Here is a 24,533-nt window from a genome sequence, read left to right on the forward strand (position 1 = left end):
TTGACTCTTGGAAAATGGTCATAAAACTGCCTTCATTCACTCTACACCTGTATTTCTTCTTGATATAACTTGCCTTCATGTAACTTCATATAAATTGCCCAATTTGGATCATCATAGACTTAGGGCCTTTTGCCCATTAGGAGCACTCTTCAGGCCGGTCTCCTTATTCTTATTACTGCCTCGAATAACTCCGAAGGGGTCCTTGCGTCTCCTAAAATCTAGAAGTCCCAAACTGTTCTGCTGGCTCGCAGAGTGAGGCTGCTCCCATTGCTCAGTGCTCCTTTGCACACCCCATGCCCAGAACTTCTGGAACTTTGATAATTAGCAGTGAGATCTTTTTTCTCATATAACAGACTTTCCTTCTGCTCAATGTTCTTTCCGTTTAACTTCAATTTTATTACTAAAAAACAGAATAGGGACGGGATGTGAACCAGGATTGCAGTTTTCTCATGTATTTCTCAGAAAGCTGTAAGAATATTAACCCAAGCCGGGGTTCCAAGTGGACTCAGGAGAAGGGAGGTAAAGATACACGGAAAACATTCCCCATGCTGTATGGCCGTGGAAAATAACTATTCGGTAACAATTCTCCAGCATATTTTCTGTCTCTCCTTATCTTATTTGGGCTGCAGCTCAGCAAGGTCTTCTCCCCCTTCCATAGTCCGCAACCGATTTTTGAAATCAAAAATTAGCTATTCCAACCTTTTTAATGGCTCCAGCTCTGTTTCAATTCATTACACTTAACTATACATTTCTTAGTTGTCTAAACAGTCACCTAGTCTACCTAGTCAGATAACACATTGATCTTTCAGATAGAAGCTTCAGGAAAAGAAATAATTTTTTTCTGTAGCCCTAATTGTTTTATATCTCAATAAATAATTTTTTGTTTTTTTTGTTTTGTTTTGTTTTTTTCCATTTGAGAAGTATCTGGACCAAAGCAGAAACTTCTTTCTGAGACTTGTCTTCAGAATACCATTTTTAAAAAGAAAGGAAAAGGCCAGCTTACACAGATCACCAACTTTTAAGGACACAGCTGCCTAGAGGAAATTAATATATTTTAAATAGTTAATAACAGTTAAAAGCCTTAACCTGAGCTCAGTCTCCTTTTTACAGACCTTGACTGAAAAAGTAGCTTAAAAACAGCTTTTCCAAACCCACTACTATTTCCCTAGTCATCCCCTTCTGTTTAAAATATTTGATATTTGTGAATCTCTTCATATTTTATAATCTCTGATTCTGTCATCATTTTTTACAGATTCACCTCATGGAGCTTTGCAGTTCTAGTCTTAAGTCAGTTCTACATCTAAGATTTGCGTGTCTGCTCCATTTTCCCTGAAGGAAGTCTGTCTGGCACAGGTTTGGGAGAGTCCTCGGGACTCTCCTTCCCTCCATGTCAAACATTACACTCCCCGTTGGTAGCACCTGGGCTCAGTCCTGTCTTGTTTGGGGTTTTAGCTCTCTGTAGCAGTCTCGCCTAGTGAGATTTGGAGAAGCCAGAGAACCCTGCCCTGAGACACTCTGCCTGGGGGTCACCTCTCTGTCGGCTACCAGCTCTTTACAGTGGTGGTGAATTAATTCACCTAATACAACTTCTCCCATGGAAACCTCTGTCAGTGCCCCAAGGTCTCATGGCCCTCACTATTCAGGTTCTTTTTGAACATATTTAGTTCACTGTTCCCTCCCTTGGCTTTCTAATACTAGCCCTGGTTGCCTTGGCATCTGACAGCTGCAGCATTGGGAGTGAGTTATGGAGGGACAAAAACTCTTACTCCTGCTGTACATTGCTGATGTATTTAGTCAAGGCTACAGAACTTAACTGCAGATGAGCTGGCTATTCAGAGACAGAGCAGATGCATCATATTTTTGTATGGTTCGTGCCTTGTTCGTGCCTATGTTCGTGCTACTGCCAGATACCTCTGTGCAGATAGACTTTTCCAGGGTTGAGAAAGAAGCCAAATTCTTTCTGTGGCACTGCTTGTTTGTGATGTCATTCTAAAAGAACTCTTCACTTAAGGATTTCCTGTATTTACAGACATTGGGCTCCCTGGCTCTTGACCCAAATTGAGAATTAGCCACATTAGTAGCTGAGGAGACAGCAGTTAGTGCCCAGCAAAGGTGTCCCTGTCTCCTGGTACAGTTACTAGGAGGCTTTTCTCTTAAACCTTAATTTTTTGAAAAACTTGCTTTTCTTTATTCAGTTCACATCGCAACAGAATACCAGTGCCTCCGAAGTTCTCACAATACTACAGGTAGCTATTAAATACACAGAGTAGCTAGGAATAAAAATAATAAAATATACGTTTGCTAATCAAGAGAGATGTTTGATGATTCAGAGAGGAAACATATATAATCACTTTATTTTTAAAATGTTTTCATGAAGTACATTCACTTAATATAGGTAAACATACGAGTTAATGAAAAAAAATATTTTATTCCGTATTGTGGGCAGCTGCCCTTCCCCTATTACACTTTAGTTAACGGTTTTCAACTTTGACTGTTCATTAGAATCAACTGGAGAGCTTTTAAAATTCCATTAATTGGCGCACCTAGGTAGCTCAGTAGGTTAAATGTCTGACTTTGGCTCAGGTCATGATCTCATGGTTTTCAAGTTCGAGCTCCATGTCGGGCTCTGTGCTGACAGCTCAGAGCCTGGAGCCTGCTTCAGATTCTCTGTCTCCCCGTCTCTACCTCTCCCCTGCTCATGCTCTGTCTCTGTCTCTCAATAATAAATGTTAAATTAAAAAAAAACCTCCCATTAATTACAACTTGTCTGGAGTATATCTGTCCTAATTGGGTATTTCTGATTTAAACACACACACACACACACACACACAGCACACAGGGGCGCCTGGGCGGCTCAGTTGGTTAAGCATCCAACTCTTGATTTCGACTCAGGTCATGATCTCATGGTCATGAGATCCAGCCCCGTGTGGGTGCTGGATGTAGAGTCTGCTTAAGATTCTCTCTCTCTCTCTCTCTCTCTCTCTCTGTCTCTGCCCCTCTCCCGCTCATGTGCGCTTGTGCACGCACGCCTTCTCTCTCTCTTTAAAAAAAAAAACAACAAAATACACACACCCCAGCCCACTTAGGGTAGCTTTAGAAAATGAGATTTAGGGGCGCCTGGGTGGCTCAGTCGGTTAAGCGTCCGACTTCAGCCCGGGTCACGATCTCACGGTCCGTGAGTTCGAGCCCCGCGTCGGGCTCTGGGCTGATGGCTCAGAGCCTGGAGCCTGCTTCCGATTCTGTGTCTCCCTCTCTCTCTGCCCCTCCCCCGTTCATGCTGTGTCTCTCTCTGTCTCAAAAATAAATAAACGTTAAAAAAATTTAAAAAAAAAAAAAAAAAGAAAATGAGATTTAGGGGTGCCTGGGTGGCTTAGTCAGTTAAGCGTTCGACTCTTGATTTCGGCTCTGGTCAAGATTTCACGGTTTGAGTTCAAGTCCTGCATAAGGCTCTGCACTGACAGCACAGAGCCTGTTTAGGATTTCTCTTCCTCTCTCTCTGCCCCTATTCTCTGCTCTCTAGCTCTCTCTGAAAATAAATAAATAAACATTTTTTTAAAAAAAAAGGGAGATTTATTGTAAAAATTCAGGGATTTGTATATTAGAAGATGCAGGAGCGAAGAAGTATAGTTAGGTCTCATGAGTAACTGGTACTCAGAGACCTCAGAACCAAGGATCTTTTGTCTCTGGGCCTTTCTTTTCTGTGTCTATGGCTTTTTCTCTGTATTTTTGTCTCTAGGCCTCTGTCTGCCTCTCCCTTCCTTTGGGTCCATGCGGCAACCCTTCTGTTCCACCTCCCTCACCCCCTTGTATAATGGGCTATACCGTATTGTGCTCCCTTCCCTCTGTCTCCTTATGACAGGTGTGTGGGTTTGTGAGGAGTGTGTGTTCTCTACCTTACAACTTAGCCAAGTCTTCATTACTCTGTGTCTTTGTTTGTGCAGTCATCCAGTCATCCACGTCTAACTGTCTTAGTCTTTGGGGCTGTGTACATTCTCTGTGTCTGATTTACTGCCAATATCTGTGGGTGTGTCTCTTTCACTTGGTCTAGGTGGTTTTCTAAGAGGTTATCTGTTGTGTGCTCTTGCTTCTCTCTGTAGCCTCTGCACATGTTCTGCTTGCTCATCCGAGTATAAAGCCCCAAATTGGTTTCTCTAGTCCTCAGAGGCTTCAGGGAATCACCAGCTCTTAACGTGGTTGTGCCTTCATTTGAGTTTGTTTTTAAAACTTCATTGTGAAATAATTTAGATTTATGGAAGTGTTGTAAAGATAGTACACTTTCCTTTATACCCTTCATCTAATTTCCCTTAATGTTGACATCTCAAGTAACTAAGGTTACTCTTTCTGAGTTCGAATCAGATTTCTATATTTAGCTCCATCCCTGGAGGGCAGGGTGAGGACTGATCAGGCTACTAAGCCCTGTCTTTCTGCTCAGGCTCTGGTGAAGAAGAGGGTGACTGGAGCAGGAGGTAACAAAACCCTTCAGTATGTCTACTGTAATATCAGTTTACAGTGAAGTTTATCTTGAGTATTTTTTTCTGCATTTCCTGCAGATGGGAACAGTTTGGGAATCTGATTATAAATTCATGAAAACAAGTTCTATTAAAGATTTCATTTAATTACTAGTTAAAGCAGTTTTGCGTTAAAGGGCTTTAGCATTTTGGGAGATGTTCACCTGAATCAGAAAAAAATATTGATTGCTTTTACGTTTAAGGAAATTATGAGTGTGTATATAGTAATATACTTCCTTAACACTTTTTGTTTTTCTACCAAGTCTTATTTTTTAAAAAAAAAGTAGAAAAATAAAGATTGATTTTTTTTTTCCTGTATAAAAATGTGCATCGCTATAAATGCTCTAAACTTGTTTAAAACTTTAAAAATAATTCCTTTATAATATCAATAGAATTTCAAGAAATTCTGAGCTTCCGTTTACATTTCTTGGTATCAAATACTTTCATTTTTTTATTGCCATACATTTGAAAGATGAAAGTTGCTTCATTTGATTCTAATGTTCTTGGAAGATGTTATTATTTCCCCATAATTGTTACTTCATCATTCTTAAGGGATTGCTGTCAGCATGATGCTTTATTTTATAGTCAGACAGTGTAGTATTCCATGTTGCCTATAAAAGGTGTATAATTTATCTGCATGATTTGAAACAACCAAAATTTTAACGGGTTTTATGTGACCGTGGTATTTCTGTTATGGATAGAATAGTCAGTATTTCCACAACTCTTATTCTCTCTTTTTTTTTTATTAGGCGTGGTATATTCAGCATTATTCTGTAGTAGCCTATCAGCCATCAGTTACTGGTATAAAGCTAGTTTTCAAATGAATTAGGCAAATTATTTTGGAGGTTTTGAAAATTCTAGTAACCTAGTATTGAAATTGCACTGTACCTTCATGTGACTTACCTTAACCTTCTTGCTTTAGCTCAGCAGATATCTCAATAACATTAAGGAACAGAGGAGATGATGCCTATAGAGCAAACGTGTACGGTAACTCTATAGTTGTGCAACAACACATCAGCATGGATGGAAGTCGATCTTATAAACTAAAAAGTGAAACAGGTTTGTTATGAATGTCTTTTCATTTCATATAAAATATTAGTAAATGTTCAGTTAAACAGTGAAGTGATTGCTCAGGTATTCATCAAAAGGGCATTTCTTCCTAATCTCTTGAAACCTTTCTCATGTCAGATCATGGGTTGGTTGCATGTATGTGTACATGCACATGTTTATGTACGTACATATATACACAGAGTTGTTTCATCCCAGGACATTGGACAGCAGAACCATGATTATCAGAGTTTGGGTCCACTTGAAACAGGCTGTGCCATTTCGTCCTCACCCACAGACCTCCTTTCACCCCTGTAGTTGCTAGCACATGTGGAAAGATGTGGTTCGCAAAAGGTGGGGAAAAGGTTCGCAAAAGGAAGAGGAGGCAAAGAGGTAGGTGAGAAGGAAGAGCAAGCATTTAGCTAATGGGAAGAAGAGAAGCACCATCATGGTGTCCGCGCTTCTTCCTTTGCGTGCTTGGGTCATGATTACCGTAGTGGCCAGCTCTCTCAGATGCGTGCGTATTCTTGATGACATCACAAAAATAGTAATGCTTATATTGGTAAATAATTGCTTCATTTTTCTCTGTATTTTTGCCCTAAAAACAGTCTGGTCATTTGTATGTGTTTCTCTTAACCAGGCACCGTGGTTTCTACTAGAAAAGAAGAGCTGATTGCAATTCTTGATCATTTTAACATACAGGTAATTGCTAAATCTGCATTCCTGATTGATGCAACTGGTCACTTTTTCATAAGCTGTCATTTGCAACGTCGAAAGAATTCAGATGGGCTCATATGAGTAAATTGACCACAGGAGGAACATGTACAACTACTGTTAGTGACATTGCTTAAAATTTGCTAATTCAGCAGGAGTTTTCAGTGCCTAATATCACACTCGTATTTTGACAGAGCAGTCAAGAACATGTAGTCTGCACCAGTATGGGATAGAACTGATGTTCATAAAAGCTATACAGTTTCTTTGCTTTCTGTTGCCCTAGGCTCCCTAAGCTCAGTTGCTAAGTCATTATAGAAAGGAAATTTATTCCAAAAAAATAAAGCATTTCTTTATGTATTTTGGAGTTCTTGATCATAACTGCAGGAGGTGTGTCAAGTCCTTTCTGCTAAGATAACTTTGAGTAATTAGAAATAGAGCATGTAGTCTTATGATGTGAGCACTGGAATTGTCCTGGGTGGTCATCTGATTCACCTATATTTTGTAGGTGAGGAAGGAGCTAGAAAAAGTAAATGTACACCTACAGTCGTCTAGGCATGCTTGCTGGTAGAGCCCGGATTGGGATCCAGGCATCCCTGTTACATTCTGATGTACTACCCTGCCTTATTCCGGGACGAAGAACACCAAGACTAGTCACCAAGGGAAAAGAACAATTACAAGTCTAGGTATCTTTGCCAGTTTGGTTCAGAACAAAGCTATCCAGAAAAACTTTCTGTGATGGTAGAAATATTCTGTAGTATGCTATTCAGTGGGGTAGCCACTGGCATCTTGCTCTTGAGCACCTGAAATGTGCGACTGAGAAATTGAGTGTTTGATTTTATTTAATTTACTTAAGTGTAAAAAGCTCCATGTGGGTAGTGGCTTCCATGTCAGGCAACAGAAATTTAGAAAAATACTTATTAAAATCTGAAGAAAAGCAGACACATCAAATAAATTTGAGGCTAGAATGCAGGACAATTTTAAAGCAAAATCAGGAAAACCAAACGTATATGGAATCATAGATGTTTGGGAGGATCTTGGAGGGCATCCAGTAGATTTCTCACACTCCGTACTTACCCTGTGTGGAATCCTTCACTCTTCAGCAACTACTTCTAAGTGGATTGTGATGGAGGAATCACTTCTGCCTGAGGCTTCTGATTCCTTCTGTGAACAACTCTATTTATCAGAAAGAAAAATTATGGGAAAGTTGAATTAAGCCTGTTCTCTAAGTTCCCGCTTCCTTGGGGAACGTAAAAACATGTTTATTTCTTTTGAAATATGTAAAGATTGTTACAACTCTTCTAGTCCTCTTCTAGTATGATGCAGTTGCTAAAGGTTCATTTATCAAAATATAGAAGGTCTAGAGCTGCACTTACCTGTATAATAACCATAGCTACGTGTGGGTATTAAGCACTTGAAATGTAGGTAGTCCAAATTGTGATGTACTATAGTGTGAGAGACATATGAGATTTTGAAGAGTTACTGCAAAGGAATAATTCAATTTTTATATAGGTTATATGTTAATTGATATTTTAGACTAGAAATATATTAAAATTGATTTTCCCTGTTTATTAATATCGCCACTAGCAAATTTAAAATTATCTGTGTGATTTGCATTATGTATCTATTAGACATTGGTGGCCTAGAATAACCAAGTGGGAGGAGAATATTTAATGTCTTTAAGTACCTGATTATTTTGTCCCCTGTGCCTATTCTTCTTATCCTTTCTCTGAAGTTTACCCGTTTGTGCTTGCCTTTTGCTTGTTCTAGAGTCTCGACAGGTAAAGCTACAAGGTTCTTACATAATCCCTAGAGTAGGGTAGGAACTAGGAATCCTATTTCAAAAACAATCAAAAAGTTGTAGACAAAAGAATGTAAGTTTTGGTGAAGTTAACTGATTCAAAGTTGGTTAAAATGTCTTGTCATTAAAGACTAGAACATTAGGTCTTGTTTTTAAGAAGTCAAATGGAATGTGAAATGAAGATATAGGGCAAACTTTGTGAAAAATATGTGGCAGTCTGTGTGGCCTACCTATATAATAGTAGTGATAAAAATAATAAAAAGTGGCATGTAGAAGTTTGGTTTTTGTTTTTTTAATTTGAGAGAAAAAGTGGAGAAAGGGCAGAAGAAGAGAGAGAATCTTAAGCAGGCTTCATGCCCTGTGTGGAGCCCAATGCGGGGCTCAATCTCACCACCCTGAGATCATGACTTTGGCTGAAATCAAGAGTCAGACACTTAACCAACTGAGCCACCCAGGCACCCTTGTAGAGGTTTCTTTATAACTGCATAAATGGTTTTGTTATCTTAGAAGACCCCACATTTTACAGATGGTAAAATGAAGGAGTTTAAATTTTTTTTCATTTATACTGGTCCTGCATATTCCATAACTTTCAAACCGTATTATTTTCTAGTATGTAAATTATTTTCTTATTAATGCCAAAGACATAAATGAGTAATGACCTTGAATTTTTCTGAAGCAAGTTATATGTTTTTTAAACTTTTTCACCGGTACTTTGATGAGTTACTGTACTTTACTGTTACTTTAACTGTACTTTAACTTGCTAGTTACAGATAGTTTAATTCAAGCAATAGCTTATTTTAAATGACTCCTCCTCCAAAAGGTAGAAGTAACTCCAGCATTTCGATTTATTTTATAATATCTTCATGAAGAAATAACAAATCTGAAAGAAAAATAATCACTACTTGTCATCATAATTCCTATTAGAAATAACCAAGTTGGGAGCTGCCTGGGTGGCTCAGTCGGTTAAGCAGCCAGCTCTTGGCTCAGGTCATGATCTCACCGTTTGTGAGATTGAGCCCTGTGTCAGGTTCTGTATTATACTTGAGATTCTCTTGCTACTTGGGATTCTCTCTCTCTCCTCTCTCCCTGCCTCTCCCACTGTGTTCTTGCTCTCTCTCTCTCTCAAAATAAACATTAAGAAATAACAAAGTTGGACCTTTTGTATTTAGTTGGAGAAACTAACTTGCCCAGGGCAACACAGGGGGTGAGAGACAAGAACCCAAGTCAGCTGAGAGCTTTATTCACTGTTGTCTGATTTTAACCAGTAGCATAGGAGTGATATTCTATAAAACAGGTGAAAGAAGTAACAACTTTCTAATAAAAATACTTCTTCAGAGATTTCTTGTGCCCTCATATAGTGGCAGAAAAATTTTGACTATGCTATTTATTTTAGTATCATGAAATATTGAAATATTTTCCCTACATTAATAACTAACATTTTTTCTTTGTGTATTTACCCTAATACCCTAACCTTAGCCTTCTTGATGACGCCATGGGTGAATTGTATTCTGTATTTCAGTCGGTTTATCTTAAGTCGTCAAAATGAAATAATCAGAAATAATCTTTCTTATTTATTTCAGGTGGATAATCCAGTTTCTGTTTTAACACAAGAGATGAGCAAGCAGTTCTTGCAGTCTAAAAATGAGGGAGACAAATACAAAGTAAGGAACACCAAAATAAATATGAATTTATCAAAAAAGAATATATTTCTAGATTAAGCATATATACTGAATATAACTTTTGCTCATGTTATAAATGCTGAGTTTTTAAAAAATGTTTATTTATTCTTTTTTTTTTTTTTTTTAAATTTTTTTTAACGTTTATTTATTTTTGAGACAGACAGAGACAGAGCATGAACGGGGGAGGGTCGGAGAGAGAGGGAGACACAGAATCTGAAACAGGCTCCAGGCTCTGAGCCATCAGCCCAGAGCCCGACGTGGGGCTCGAACTCACAGACCGCGAGATCGTGACCTGAGCTGAAGTCGGACGCTTAACCGACTGAGCCACCCAGGCGCCCCAAAAAATGTTTATTTATTCTGAGAGAGAAAGAGAATGATCAGGGGTGGGGGGGGGGGGGGGGAGAGAGAGAGAGAGAGAGAGAAAGAGAGAATATTCCAAGCAGGCCTAGCACTGTCAGTGCAGAGCCTGGTGCAGAGCTCGAACCCAAGAGCCATGAGATCATGGCCTGAGAGGAAATCCAGAGTCAGAAGCTTAACCGACTGAGCCACCTAAGGGTCCCTTGAGGTTTTTTTTTTTTTTTTTTTTAAAGCCATTGATTTATAGTAATAGTGTAGGGCTAATTTAGGAAAGTTCTAAGTAGGTATGATAGAAATGTAATTTTCATGGTAAATTCTTGCTTTCACTCTTTGGCTCTGAATTCTGAGAGAGAACGGATTATTCTAAAATTAATCTTTAAGAAAATTAAGAGGAATGATTGGTCATGCATAACAACCTTTAAACCTTAAATTATAAAGCTAGCCAAGTATTTGACTTCTACTAAAACTTATGCTGTAACTTTTGAATGGATTTCACTATTTCCTTTTCTAAAAATTTAAGATGTGTAAAGATCAAGGATATGGATGTTTTCTCTTTTTTTCATACTTGCTTAAAGAATGAAAGAATAGTGAACGTGAGTTTTTAAGATGGTATTATTATCACACCAAAAGTGTTTTCTTACATAGGCTTTTAAGAGTTCTTTCAAGTAAATGTGTAGATGTGAACAGAGTAAGTGAAATAAATTTGGGGTCTGAAAACATGTTCTTTTGTGTATATGTGTACTTGCTCAAGATTGTTTTTAGTGTCTTTTTACATAATTAGTCCACAATTTTTTTTTGCAGTTCATGGAAGTTTACAGACTCCTAATTGTGTTTTCCTTATTGATACAGTTCTTTATGAAAGCAACCCAACTTGAGCAGATGAAGGAAGATTATTCGTACATTATGGAAACAAAAGAAAGAACAAAGGAGCAGATAAATCAAGGAGAAGAGGTTTGTAAACACTTGATGCAAATATTTTTGAGGTCAAATTGCTATAGTACCTATAAGATAAATGGTACTGTAAAATTACATACTTATATATAAATACGTAGCTATAGAAAACTAATAACTTTCATGGTACTCTATGAAATATACGAAGGGTGGTTTTTATATTCAGGGTATTTTATTAGCCTTTACTTTGTTATGTAATAATGGGCATGTACACATTTTCCTCTGTTAAGTTATAAACTAGAGGACAGGGCAATATTTTACATACTTATGTCTGGATATATGACTTACTGGTTCTACAATAAGGTATCACTAATTCTCACTATAAGTCGTTTGAAAACGGTAGTATTTCTTATGATGGCAAAAGAAGCACAAGCCTCAAGCTGATATTAAACGTATTAAATGCACATGTAATTATATATGGTAGATAAGTATTTCATCACAATGGTAAATTGTTAACATTCATTAAGCACTGATAGCTTGGTGGCAACTGTCACATCTGTACTTGCCAGGTTAGCAGCTGTGCATATCTGTGTGAATTTGAAATTACTCAAGCCAGCATGACTTACTTAAATTTGTTTTTACATCTGCTGTATTTTGTTTTTATACTTTCTTCTTCAGATTCCTGAAGATACAACCTTCTGTCTGATAATCAGAGACCTCAAAGTCATAAGGCTTACGTTTGAGCCTTTCGTCCAGTACATTAAGTCCACCAATTTTTGTGTGATTCTGTATCTTATTCTTTTGTTAGTCAGTTTCATACAACCAGTTCAGCTTTCAGCTGTTTCTTAGCTTGTGCTTTTGACACAGAATTGTACTAATGATTGCTCCAGGTCACCTTTAGTTAGGTGTCACACTGGCCCTTTTACTTCAGGTTTTCAGGATTGCATATGTAAAATTAGGTCTGTGGCTGTATGAAAACTTAAAAAGCAAGGATGGGTATATTTTTATTCCCCACATTGTCCCTTTAAACCGCAGGTATGTGGTAGTGTACAAGGAGGCACTGTAAACCACAGAATTAATACAGCACACTTTCTTGGAGTATCAGTGTTATTGGGGAAAGGAAATATTTGCATATTCAGAAAAAAGTAAAAGTATATGTTACATTTATTATTTTTAAAATAATAAGTCAGGACTTTGAAGAAATTTGTTTGCTTTAGACAGTGGGGGGGGTTAAACACCCACTCTCTCCATGGTATACTTTGTTATCAACTAGTAAAGATATTTTAATTATGAAGTTAAAGAAGCACTTCCCTATATCATGTAGCAGAGTTCCGTATGTATAATGTGCACTTAATAAGAACTTTTTTCTAATTAATTAATTAAATATTAATTAAATATCCTGTATTCTTAAACTCTGGATTTAAATAGCTAAATCTATAGGAAGAACTTTATATTCTCAAAATAAACTCCGAATTTGAATAACTAAATCCATAGGAAACAGTATGTGAAGGTTAGAAACTAGAAAGCATTCGGCCAACAAATAATAAGTTCCACTGTGTGCCTCCTGGCATTGTGCTTTGTCCGTGGCCATAAACAGCCAATATATACCAGGGCTTGAGGGCTCGTGGGGTCATAGACCTAACTACTCAGCAGGAACCAGATGGTAAATAACTGAGTATGGTGGTCACTACTAAAGGACTTATTTGTGACTGGGTTTGTGCAAAAGCACTTAATAGGGTATTAGTGCTGGGGTGTAGGGACTCGGAAAGGGTGGATTTGTTAAGGCTTATGTCTAAGATGAGAAATGAAGGATGAACAGTGCCAGGAGAGGGATGGTGAGAGGAGGGAAGCAGTCTCCAAGAAATAAAAATGATAGTGGAAGGGAGTCAGTGAAGAGGATAAAGTGGAAACAAAGATGAAAAGATGGGATGAGAAATGAAGTAATTTAGACCTCCCAAGAAGGCAGAAGCAAGTGGTCGCATCCAAAAGGTATAGATAGGGGGTGTAGCTCAGGGGTAGAGCATTTGACTGCAAAAGGTATAGGTAGATGGGGACTGGACTCAGTGTGATGAAGGCCCCTCCTCTTCAGTGTAAGGAAGCTGTGACTGCGTTAGGTTTGTAGATAAGGCTATTGGAAGTTGGAGTTTCCATCTGATGGCCACTAAATTCCCTGAGGTAGGAGGCAGGGAGAATCAGTGAGGATTAGCACAGGGGCATGTGTGTGAGGTGTGAAGAGAGTGATAATGGATTGAAATAATCCTGGAAATTGGGAAAGTGACTTGTAGGGACACCCTTGTAGATCTACAGTGTGAGGCCCTGGTTGAAGATGGTCAGCACCAGTGAACGGGAGAGGCCATCTATCTACCCTGGTGTACAGAATATGAAGTCTAGGAGCTACTTCAGAAGCTGTTCTAATGTCACTCTGTCTGATATTTAATGATTTTATTTACTGTTAAGCGAGAACTTAGGTTTTAAAAATTGTAGCTTACTTAGCTTTTAGGAATAAATGTCTTCTACATCTTCCATTATCTTTGGAAAGGGTGCTGGGTATACTTTGCCCAGAAGAACAGACCATTCTGTCTCTCAGATATGGTGTCAAGAGAAGCAGGAAACTGAGTTTTGTGATTTGTCTGCACTTGTGAGGTCTTAAATCCTTTGTTCCTTTGATCATCATTAGAATAGTATTTGGCCATTTTTATAGTGCAGAAATTAAGAAAATAGTTGTACCTAGTCAAAGCATATCAAAGAACCAAAAGTATTTTTATTTTCATCTTAAAAGAAGACATTTCTTTGCATATCTTTTTTAATACCATTAAGGCAGTACACTTAAAAGAAATACATTTGTAAAATGTCGTGTCTTTCTAATGTCAGTAAGAAATATTTCCTTTTTTTCTTTTTTTAAGCGACTTATTGAACTAAAACGCCAGTGTTTGGAAAAAGAAGAACGTTTTCAGAGTATTGCTGGCTTAAGTACAATGAAGACTAATTTAGAATATTTGAAACATGAAATGGCTTGGGCAGTGGTAATTTTTACTTAATTACTTATTCACTTATACTTTTAATATGCAGAATATATTTGGTTACAGTTAGTCTTCTACATGATTTACTGTGTAATTTCTTTGTAGGTCAATGAAATTGAAAAGCAATTGAATGCTATCAGAGATAATATCAAAATCGGAGAAGATCGTGCTGCTAGACTTGACAGGAAGATGGAAGAACAGCAGGTAATTGTAGTTTTTCTACTACAGATTTGGTAGTTTAATCATACGAGATTACTCATATTAGACTATTTTAAAAGACTTAACAAAAGTAGAAGTGTCAACCTATATATCTGTCTGTGTGTGAATTTATTACCTAATTTATTAGGTGAATCTGACCTAAACTTTTGTTCAAGGACTATTGTGGCAACTCTCTTTTTTAAAAGAGTGTTGTATTTGAACATGATCAGCCAGTTGAGCCCAGTGATGTCGCACTCTGAACTCGTGCTTGCAGACAATGGTACTTTGTTACCAACTAGAGATGCTACAGCCTGAAGCTTTTACTCTGGGTTCATTAGCAGTGGCAACGTAAGAAGTCTTGAGGTGCTAGGATAATAGTGAATTAGAATAGCATTAAAGTTAAGTATCATGAAGTGTAACAATTCAAAACTGAACACAATACCCAGAGACTGCTACCATAACTTACAGGGAACTGAAGTTTAGGGCCCAGAACCATCAGAAGATTCCATGTAGGTAGAACACATGTGGGACAGGTTGTTAGGTCTATAAAGTTAATTTCAAGCCGAGATCTAAGAGCCCAAGTGGAAACTATGCTATTTATGTAAGATTCAAGAAAAACCACAAGTCTTCCACTTGGGCCTAGAGGTAGAAGTTGGTTGAATGGTAAATAAAAGCAGTAATTCTCTGTTGGGGGTGTGCATGTAGACCTTTTTACCATATAGCAGATCCACTCTTTATACTTGTCTTTTCGTTCTTTTTTTTTTTAACAGCTTTATTAAGATATAATTTATATACCATACAATTCACACATTAAAAATTTACGCTTGAGTGGTTTCTTAGTATGTTCCCAAGGGTATGTAGCCAGCAGTGCAGAATTCCTCACATTGTCATGCCAGAAGTAGAAGTCCTAGCCTTTTCTTTTTTATAGATGCCCCATCTGCTCAGTGTGGCTGGCCTAACCTCATAGTATTTTGTTCTACTTACAAATTTTTGGCCCCCAAGCTTAGTTTGTAGTATAGGACGTAATATCCCCCACCTTGCTTTTTCCTGTCTCTCCTCCAGGTATGCAGATATGTTTTTTCGTTTTAAGAATTATGACATTAATCCATCAAAACAGAGATAGATATGTAAAAATAACAGAAATAAGCTGAATTTCGTACTCCCTCTTCAGGTAGTAAATGGAAGTTCAACCCACCTACTTTTCTTACCTTGGATTTTCATTTCTGCAAGAATATTCTAGAATTGTTTATTTTACCAGATTTTCCTCAGCCTCACTTCTTAGCTTATCATAGTGGAGGACTTTAGGTTACTTTTCTCTTTAGATAATCTCCAATCTGAAAATGGAATCCAAGGGTGCCTGGCTGGTTCGGTAGGTAGAGCATGCAGCTCTTAATCTCGGGGTTGCAAGTTTGAGCCCCACATTGGGTGTAGAGATTACTTCAAAATAAAATCTTTAAAGAAATAAAAGTAAAAATAATAAAATAAAAATGGAATCTAGTCTGAGTAATAGATGTTCACCTTTTTTCAAATGGGAAAAGGAGGATCTTGAGGCTTCATTATATTTCAGTTCTATAGGCGTTTGCCCCACTTAAGCATTTGGGCACTTTCTGGAGGGTAAGAACAATCTTATTTTATAATTGTATCCTTCCCATCATGTCTTACACAAAACCTCTCGTGTAGTGTATGCATGGTCATAGATTATAGAATAACTATTGAATGGAAGGATTGCAAAGAAATAGTGTCTACTATACTATCTGGCTCTTGCTGGAAAAAGTTTGCTGATCCCTGATCTAATAGTTCTCTTATTTGTCCCTTCTAATCCATTCCTTTTGTCAGTGCCCTGCTTTGGTTTCTCATTCCTTTTTGCATTGGAATATTAACTCCTTACTGATGTTGTTTCCTGTAATTTTCCCTTCACCCTGCATGTGCTTTCAAAGTGATCTAACATACAGATTTGGTTAATGTCCTCTGTCCCTGTTGTCTGGAGGGTTAAGTTGTAAGCTGATCGTTAGGAATTCACACTCTTTGACTGTTGAGGCTCAGCTCTCACCACTACGTTCTTAGTTTAAATATTTTCATTTCCCAAAGTAGGACTAGTGCCTTTCTACATGCTTTTCCATCTGCCTCTAACACCTTTCCCCAACTTTTCTCCAGGGACATTTTGATTAATCTTTCAAGTCTCAGCTCAAATGCTACTTCTGCTTTGAAGGCATTCTTGACTTTTTTGGCAGACCTCTAGGTTCTTTCTCTGTGCTTCCACAGTTCTAAATAGATATAGCCTACTTAAGCTTTATTGCGTCCAAATTGTATGATCAATTTCCATATCTGTTCTCTGATAAATTGTGCCTCTCTCCCACTTATTGTGTTACCTGAAGACCATTGTTACTGTATCTTTGTATCCCCAGAAGATAGTACTTTTGTTGGATAAAGAAATGTGGAATTAAAATTATATTTTAGAGGGCACCTGGGTGGCTCAGTTGGTTGAGGATCCAACTCTTGCTTTTGACTCTGATTGTGGGATCAAGCCCCGTGTCAAGTTCCATGCTGAGCATTAGATCTCTCTGTCTTCCTCTGACCCTCTCCTCCTCTCACACGCTCTCTCTCTCTCTCTCAAATAAAAAAATTATATTCTAGTATTTTATATAATTATGTTTGCTTACCTGATGTCTTGAGATTATTTAGTCAGAGTGAAACCAAGTTTATTATTGGATGTGAACTATATATAACTTAAAATTTGTTTCTGTTTAGTGAAGAAAATTAAAATACACTCCAAAATGTTATTTTCTTAAAGGTTAGACTTAATGAGGCAGAAAAAAAATACAAAGATATTCAAGATAAACTAGAAAAGATTAGTCAAGAGACAAATGCACGGGCACCAGAATGTATGGCACTGAAAACAGATGTTACGGCTAAGAAAAGGACCTATAATGAAGCTGAGGTGAGAGAAATTTTCCAGCCTGAAATATTGAATACTATGTATCAAATACAAATACTGTCCACTTACTTCTAAAAGGAGGGGTTTTATAATTAAGTAAGATCTGTGTTGCTTACAGATTTTAAAAAATGTAAGTTTCATGTGGCCATTTATGTACTTTGTTTTAAAAATATATTTCTGCATATATTTAGCCTCTGATTTGAAGATTTGGCAAAAGTGAATTTGAATAGGATATATATATTTATTTTATCAAACTATGTCTTATTTTTTTTAGGTTTTATATAACCGTTCTCTAAATGAGTATAGAGCATTAATGAAAGATGATGAACAGCTTTGCAAAAGAATTGAAGAACTAAAGAAAAGGTAAGATGGTTACTTTGCATTGCGCATGATTACCTCATTTTATACAACAGTGCCCTCAGTGAAATGGAGTATCAGATTTTTCCATACTATTTCTAAAGGAATTTTATTACATTGCTTTGTGGTTTTCTAAACATTCAAGTTTTCATATAACATTTTCTATTTTGGATTATTTACTGTTAGTACCGATCAATCTTTGGAACCTGAACGATTGGAAAGGCAAAAAAAAATATCTTGGTTAAAAGAGAGAGTAAAGGCCTTGCAGGATCAGGAAAGTTCAATCAATCAAGAGATTGAACAGTTTCAGCAAGCCATAGAAAAGGACAAAGAAGAACGGGTGAGAATTAAGTAAGTTTCAATATCCTTAGGATGATTATTTTTAATCACTTGAAAATCATGTAGTTTGGTGTTTATGAAGACAGAAAACATGTTTCATTGTTGGTTCATGTACTGAATAAGGTGTGTGTGTGTGTGTGTGTGTGTGTGTGTGTGTGTGTGAAGTTTTGACGACTTGTGATGATTTTTCTCCAGTAACGCAATCATTTTCAAATAAATCTGCCTTTAGTCTTTTGGGTAGCTGGGTCATTCACTGGTAGGCAGGTGTTAGGGGGGAAAGGCTGGATATTCCTGTATAATTGTAGCACATATTTCTTCTGGTTTTTTGCTTTTATTTTGTAGGCGGGAAGAACTAGATGTGAAGCATACACTGAGCTATAATCAGAGGCAACTGAAAGAACTGAAAGATAGTAAAACCGATCGACTGAAAAGATTTGGGCCTCATGTACCAGCTCTTCTTGAAGCAATAGATGACGCCTATAGGCGTGGGCGTTTTACCTGTAAACCCATAGGCCCTTTAGGTATTTGTCACCATTTGGTCAGGACACAAGGAACATTAGAAATAAGGTTTTATTTTCAGGAAAGGTTCTCTTGAATCTAGTTTTAAAAGTGTTATCAAAGGGCTGTGTAATTATATGTAGATTTTAATTGTATATATTTTAAGAAATAATAACAAAAATCACTTTAAACTTTATAATTTTCCTTTTGTATCTTTAAAGCATAAAATAGCCAAAAGCAAGATAACTTAGGATAAGTAACTATAGAGTTGAATAATCTGATTCAGATTTTTTCCTGAATGAATGAATAAATGAGTTAACTAATTTGAATATAATTGATTAGTTGGAAAATCCAGTGACATCAAGATAGAAGAATTCTCACCACCTGAGTTTTGTGTAACTTTTATAAAATGACTTATCTTTTCTTAGTTTCTATTTAGGATTGTTTCTAAGTCCTTTTTCAACTGGAAAACCTGGGTTTATTTCATTATCCCCATATATACAGAAGATTAAAAATATATACATGTCTTTTGAGTTCTCCTGAGAAATTATCTCTAATTCTGTAATATCATTAGGGGAAAATGATGCTGTAAAGATAAATATATATATTTTATTACTAAATATATTTACTGTGGAAATGTGGCATTACATACTATATTATGGTGATGTCTCTTCATGTAAATGATATGTACCTCTGTACCAGGATCTGTTTCAATGGATGAGGCATTTCTTCTCTGTTTTTATTTATTTTTTTATTTTTTATTTTTTATTTTTTTTTTAAATTTTTTTTAACGTTTATTTACTTTTGAGACAGAGAGAGACAGAGCATGAACAGGGGAGGGTCAGAGAGAGAGAGGGAGACACAGAATCTGAAACAGGCTCCAGGCTCTGAGCTGTCAGCACAGAGCCCGACGCGGGGCTCGAACTCACGAACTGTGAGATCATGACCTGAGCCGAAGTCGGAGGCTTAACCGACTGAGCCACCCAGGCGCCCCTCTTCTGTGTTTTTAAATCCCAATGTTAATCAGTTTTACAGAAAATAATAAAGGATCTGTATGTAAACCTTTTGGTTTGATATTCAAAATGCCATTCAGAGGCTGGAATAGTATCCGATTACATAGAAAGGCCTCTGCTGATTTACATTGGAATGAGTGGGACAGTTCTTTTCATAGGATTTGATGAGTTGTCTTTCCAGTGTATCCAACGGATAAGTGGGGATTTCCCATTTAGTTAACAGAAGATCTGTAATGTCATCTATACTTTATATGAAAATATTTTGAAGTCAATTATAAACTGTTATAAAAAGATAGTTACATTAATATTTCAAAGTAAGGATTTATGGGCCTTTTAATAATTTTCTCACTTTTAGGAGCTTGCATTCATCTTCGGGACCCTGAGCTTGCTTTGGCTATCGAATCTTGCTTAAAGGGACTTCTGCAAGCCTATTGTTGCCATAACCATGCTGATGAAAGAGTCCTTCAGGCACTGATGGAAAAGTTTTATTCACGAGGGACCTCACGGCCACAGATAATAGTTTCTGAGTTTCGGAATGAGATGTACGATGTAAGACACAGGTAAGGTATCACTAGTTAAGTGCCATTTCTGGAATTGCTTAATCATGTCCAAGATCAGAAAGAATTAAAAAAATTTTATGTTAACCAAATATGTAGTACTGACTTAATGAAATTTCATCAAGCCGCTTCTTTAATTTCAGCGTAGGCACTGGAGATGCATAGGTAAATAAGACCTGCTCCCTGGCCTTGAGCTCCTTACACGAGGTGTGTTGTGGGAGCCAGAACAGGGAGAGAGATGCAGTGTGGCATAGAACCAATGCTGAGGGAAGTGATACAGACCTAGGCAAATTAAGGGGTATGTGGGGGGTGTACTAACAAAGAGCTTTGACACTCATTACTCACGGTTCAACTCTCAAGGTGCTTTGCAGATCCCTTAAAGAACCGTGGTTGTTTTCTTTGATGACCGTAATAAACCTCAAGGGCCCAGTACCCAAACTGGCCTCTTTGCTAACTGCTGACTAGCTACTCACTTTACTTTTAAATATAATAACATATTTTCTAATTTAATCTTCAGCTTTGATAAAATTAGATCACAAAATGCAGATGTAGTTCAGATGAGAAAGTAATTACATGTTAGATGTTAGTAGCTAGATTAGGGAAGAAATTCGAGAAAAGAGGACACAGGATTAGTCTCCTGAACTGATGAGTTTGTCTAGTGACAGACAAGGGTTAATTGCTTTGTGGGCAAATAGAATTCTATGTGCAAAACGTATGGTGGCACGGCATCATAAATTATTCTGCAAAAAAATAGCGTGTGCATTATGGATAGTAAGGGACAGATTAAAAGTGTTATTTAGGACAAAATCAATAAACCCTGTCACTTGAATGTAAGAAAACAAAAGAATTGAGGATGCCTTCCAGGTCTCTGGCTGGAGTGAGTGCCTAGCAGGTGTGTGCTTCAGGAGAAGTACAAGGAAAAAGTGGATTTGTCAAAAGAGGATAAGTCCTGTTTTGGAACTGTCCATTTGGAGCTTTTAGGCTAGGTATAAGGATTTGGGAGTTGGAGGTGAAGTGTTTTCTCAATCTGCAGAAAAATTTGACCCTACATTAGTTTCTAGCTTTGATTCCTGATTTCTAAGACCTGATAAAAGTGAAATTTCCAATGTGCTACCAGACAGCATTGCTTATGGTAAAAAATGACCCCTGACAGGTTAGTTGCATCTGAAGCGGGAGAACTCTGAACACCTGGTCTTCCAGCGTGGTGACTCGTAATTGGGCGTTTCCCTACGGGGACCTTGGAAACTGCCCCTGGGGGATGGCTATGAGAGATTGACTTCTGTGAGGAATATCCTCTTTCACTGGCACTGTCATTTGGGGACCAGGACCTTGGGTCCTGAACTGTCGGGATGGCTCCGTGAGCTGCTGTGAGGACTGCCATGAGTAGGAAAGCCTGGTGCTGCCCTACCGGCATGCTGTGTCCCCAGAGATTCCCCGGGGATTGTGGCTCCAGGCTCCTAGCAGCATAGCACATCCTGGGAGGTGGTGCAGAGTGAGAGCTACGTTTGTGGAGCCTGAGGTCACTTCTCAGAAGTAGGTGAATCCATGTGCTGAGAATGAGGACCTCACCAGTTGGGTAGGTTTGGGAGAGTGAGAGAGGAAGCTGAACCAAAGTCTACTCAGGATTCAGACACCTGTGGTAGCTGCAGGATTTTTTATTTTTTAATAGGTTTGAGTAGAGAGAATGTGTACTGTTGGATTAATACTGCATTAGAATTTTTTAGAGTGGGTAGGTGTTGCAGGAGAAGAGAGAAGCAGTTGAGAGTGCTGCTGGGAAAGTAGTTCATGACTGGCCATGCGGCTTTGGCTGGAGAAGGAAGCAAGTGAGGCCTGGGAGAAAACCTGTAGGTGGGCCGCAGGAAGTTAGCAGATTTGACAGGCATGGTCAGCCAGGAAGGCTGTAGCTCGTGGTAACAGTGGGAAGTTAGAGTAATAGAGTGGCTCCAGAGTATGACAGAGTCCGTGTTTGCCTTTCGGAGTAGTTGGGTATTATGTTGAAGTTCAAGTTGGTGGGGTACTAGAGGAAGTTGGATGTTACTTTTAGGTGTTGACAGAGTATTGACAAGTTGCGTACATGTAATATTCTCTCAACTTTAGCTGCCTTACAGATGTTTTGGAGGGATGATTTTCTTGTGAAGAACTTTATCAGTATATATTGTGGTTCAAATGCTAAATTTTAAAATTGTCCGTGTTATTTTAATGCAGAAAAGAACAGTGAAACACTATTGGAATATTAGAATGAATAAGGAATATTAGGCTCATATTGAGGAACCTCAACAGAGATTCCCCGGGAAAGTGCATAGCTTCCCAGGAGATACTCGGAGTAGTTTCCTTTCCTTTGCAGATGGCCTTGTTCCCTCTTTTCAGAGGAAATAGAGGATATGGAACTGCTTAGCATGCTAACCACCCACAACCTGGTCTGCGTCTGTACGTCTTCTCCCACTCAACAGGAGGAGATGCTCTTTCTCTCTAAAGCTGTTTATTAATCCCCGTAGGCTCTGAATTACATGCTTTCTTCCCTGATTTGTGAACCATTTCTTTTCATTACTTCAACTCTCTCCTGAACTTTAAATGTTCCTACTCCACTGACTTCTCTCCCCTTTAAACATCTTAGGTCAGTGGTTTTCCTCCTCCATCTTAAGAGCAAACTCACTGGGGCACCAGGGTGACTCAGTCGGTTGAGTACCTGACTCTTGATCTTGGTTCAGGTCATGAACTTACAGTTCACAGAGTCAAGCCCCATGTAGGGCTCTGCACTGACAGTAGTGGCTCTCTCTCCACCCCTCCCCCCTGCTCGTACACTCCTTCAAAATAAATAAATAAACTTAAAGAAAAAAAATTCCTTTAAAGGGAGAGAGTAATATTATCAATCTCATATAGTTACTCTGAGGATTTAAGTGAGCTAATATTTATAATATTCTTAGAATGCCTAGCACATAATATAAACGTTTGCTGTTTAAATAAAATAAACCTATTACAAATGTTCTCAAATGTTATCAGATATTTTCCATTGTTATCTAGAGTCACACATTAAAAAGGCATATACATAAGGGGCGCCTGGGTAGCTCAGTCCATTCAGAGTCCAATTCTTGATTACATCTCAAGTCATGATCCCAGCGTCCCGGGATGGAGCCCTGCATCATCGGGCTGTGTGCTGGGCATGGAGCCTGCTTAGGATTCTCTCTCTGCCTCTCCCTCTGCCCTTCCCCCACGCGTACACTCATGCGCTCACTCTCTCTCATCTCTCAAAAATATATATATATGTATAAAAGTAAAGTTTGATAAGTTGATATTTCTATACTTTTGTGTTCTAGAGCTGCTTATCATCCAGACTTTCCAACAGTCTTGACTGCTTTAGAAATAGATAATGCAGTTGTTGCAAACAGCCTGATTGACATGAGAAGCATAGAGACGGTGCTTCTGATCAAAGTAAGATAAGATGGTTGCTGTATTTTGTATTATTTTTCAGTTTCCAGAATTGAAATTGGTTATATAAATTCCTGTTCCCCTTCTGTATTCTGGAGTTATTAATATGTTTTACCATGTGCTTTTACCTCATAGAACACTATAGAATAACATAGAACTGGGTGGTTTGTGCGTTTTCTGCCTGAGAACTTTTTTAACTTTTGGCTATTCTTCAGTAAATCATTTCACAAATACATATTATTTTGGTGAATGATGCTATAATTTTGTTTTTGTTTCTTTCTTTCTCGATTTGGTTGCCAGATCCGTTTTTTATTTACCTTTACAGATAAGTATGTTATTATTCTGTTTTTTAAACAAATAGTCTATTTGATATTTCATGAGTTCTTTTTCTTAAAATTTTGAAAGTATCATAAAATAAGTCAATATTTTTCATTTATGTATGTATTTTTATGTACTTGTTGGATTAAATCACCAAACTGTGTTTCATCTATTGACATAAATTTGCTGAGAAGGAACAAGGAAATTCAAAACAGAGATCTAACCAAAATAAGCATAGTAGAGTTTGTTTTTCTCATTATTGGAAATTGAGAAGTAATGGTGTCAGTAATTTAAATGTATATATAGTATATATGTTGCAAAGTAATACTGTAATTATTTGTGGGCTTGGCTCCCTCATATTTTAGAAGGATACTTGAGGGGCGCCTGGGTGGCTCAGTCAGGTAAGCATCCCTCTCTTGGTTTCCACTCAAGCCATGATCTCGTAGTTTCGTGATTTTAAGCCCCACGTGGGGCTCGGGCTGGCAGTGAGGAGCCTGCTTAGGATTCTCTCTCTCTCCCTCTTTCTCTGCCCCTCCCCCACTCATGCTGTTTCTGTCTCTCTTAAAATAAATAAATAAACTTAAAAAAAAAAAAAGAAAAGGATACTTGAAAGAAAATAATGAAGTCCTCTTGTCTGTCACTAGAGGTTGGCTAGGCCTCCATTAAGTCTAATCCCTTTTTTACTTCTCTCTAGGGCTTAAATATTTCTAAGCTTCCCCACGTAATTCAGTATACCAATCTTTTACTGTAATTTGCTGTTCACTCACATCTTTCCAGGCTGTAAAAGTCATTTAGAAAAGAAAAAGATTTGTATGAACTGATCTAAAATGAATATTCCCACATGAAAATGTACATAAAATAATTTTTAATTTTAAACG

General features: G+C 37.7%; 1 protein-coding gene across 2 annotated transcripts in view; it reads left to right on the top strand.

The window, feature by feature from the left end:
* The window catches only part of SMC6 (structural maintenance of chromosomes 6), a 78,888-nt gene that overhangs the window by 13,587 nt on the left and 40,768 nt on the right, over positions 1–24,533 (top strand). For both annotated transcript variants that reach the window (XM_042933627.1, XM_042933628.1), the window contains exons 5-16: positions 5,431–5,567; positions 6,196–6,257; positions 9,648–9,728; positions 10,953–11,054; positions 13,898–14,017; positions 14,120–14,218; positions 17,004–17,150; positions 17,422–17,510; positions 17,691–17,855; positions 18,186–18,364; positions 19,710–19,914; positions 23,226–23,340. In XM_042933627.1, coding sequence (XP_042789561.1) covers positions 5,431–5,567; positions 6,196–6,257; positions 9,648–9,728; positions 10,953–11,054; positions 13,898–14,017; positions 14,120–14,218; positions 17,004–17,150; positions 17,422–17,510; positions 17,691–17,855; positions 18,186–18,364; positions 19,710–19,914; positions 23,226–23,340 — 1,501 coding nt within the window. The remainder of the gene's footprint in view (positions 1–5,430; positions 5,568–6,195; positions 6,258–9,647; positions 9,729–10,952; positions 11,055–13,897; positions 14,018–14,119; positions 14,219–17,003; positions 17,151–17,421; positions 17,511–17,690; positions 17,856–18,185; positions 18,365–19,709; positions 19,915–23,225; positions 23,341–24,533) is intronic.

Source organism: Panthera leo, chromosome A3 (assembly GCF_018350215.1).
Source record: "Panthera leo isolate Ple1 chromosome A3, P.leo_Ple1_pat1.1, whole genome shotgun sequence".
In the NCBI taxonomy this organism is placed as follows: Eukaryota; Metazoa; Chordata; class Mammalia; order Carnivora; family Felidae; genus Panthera; species Panthera leo.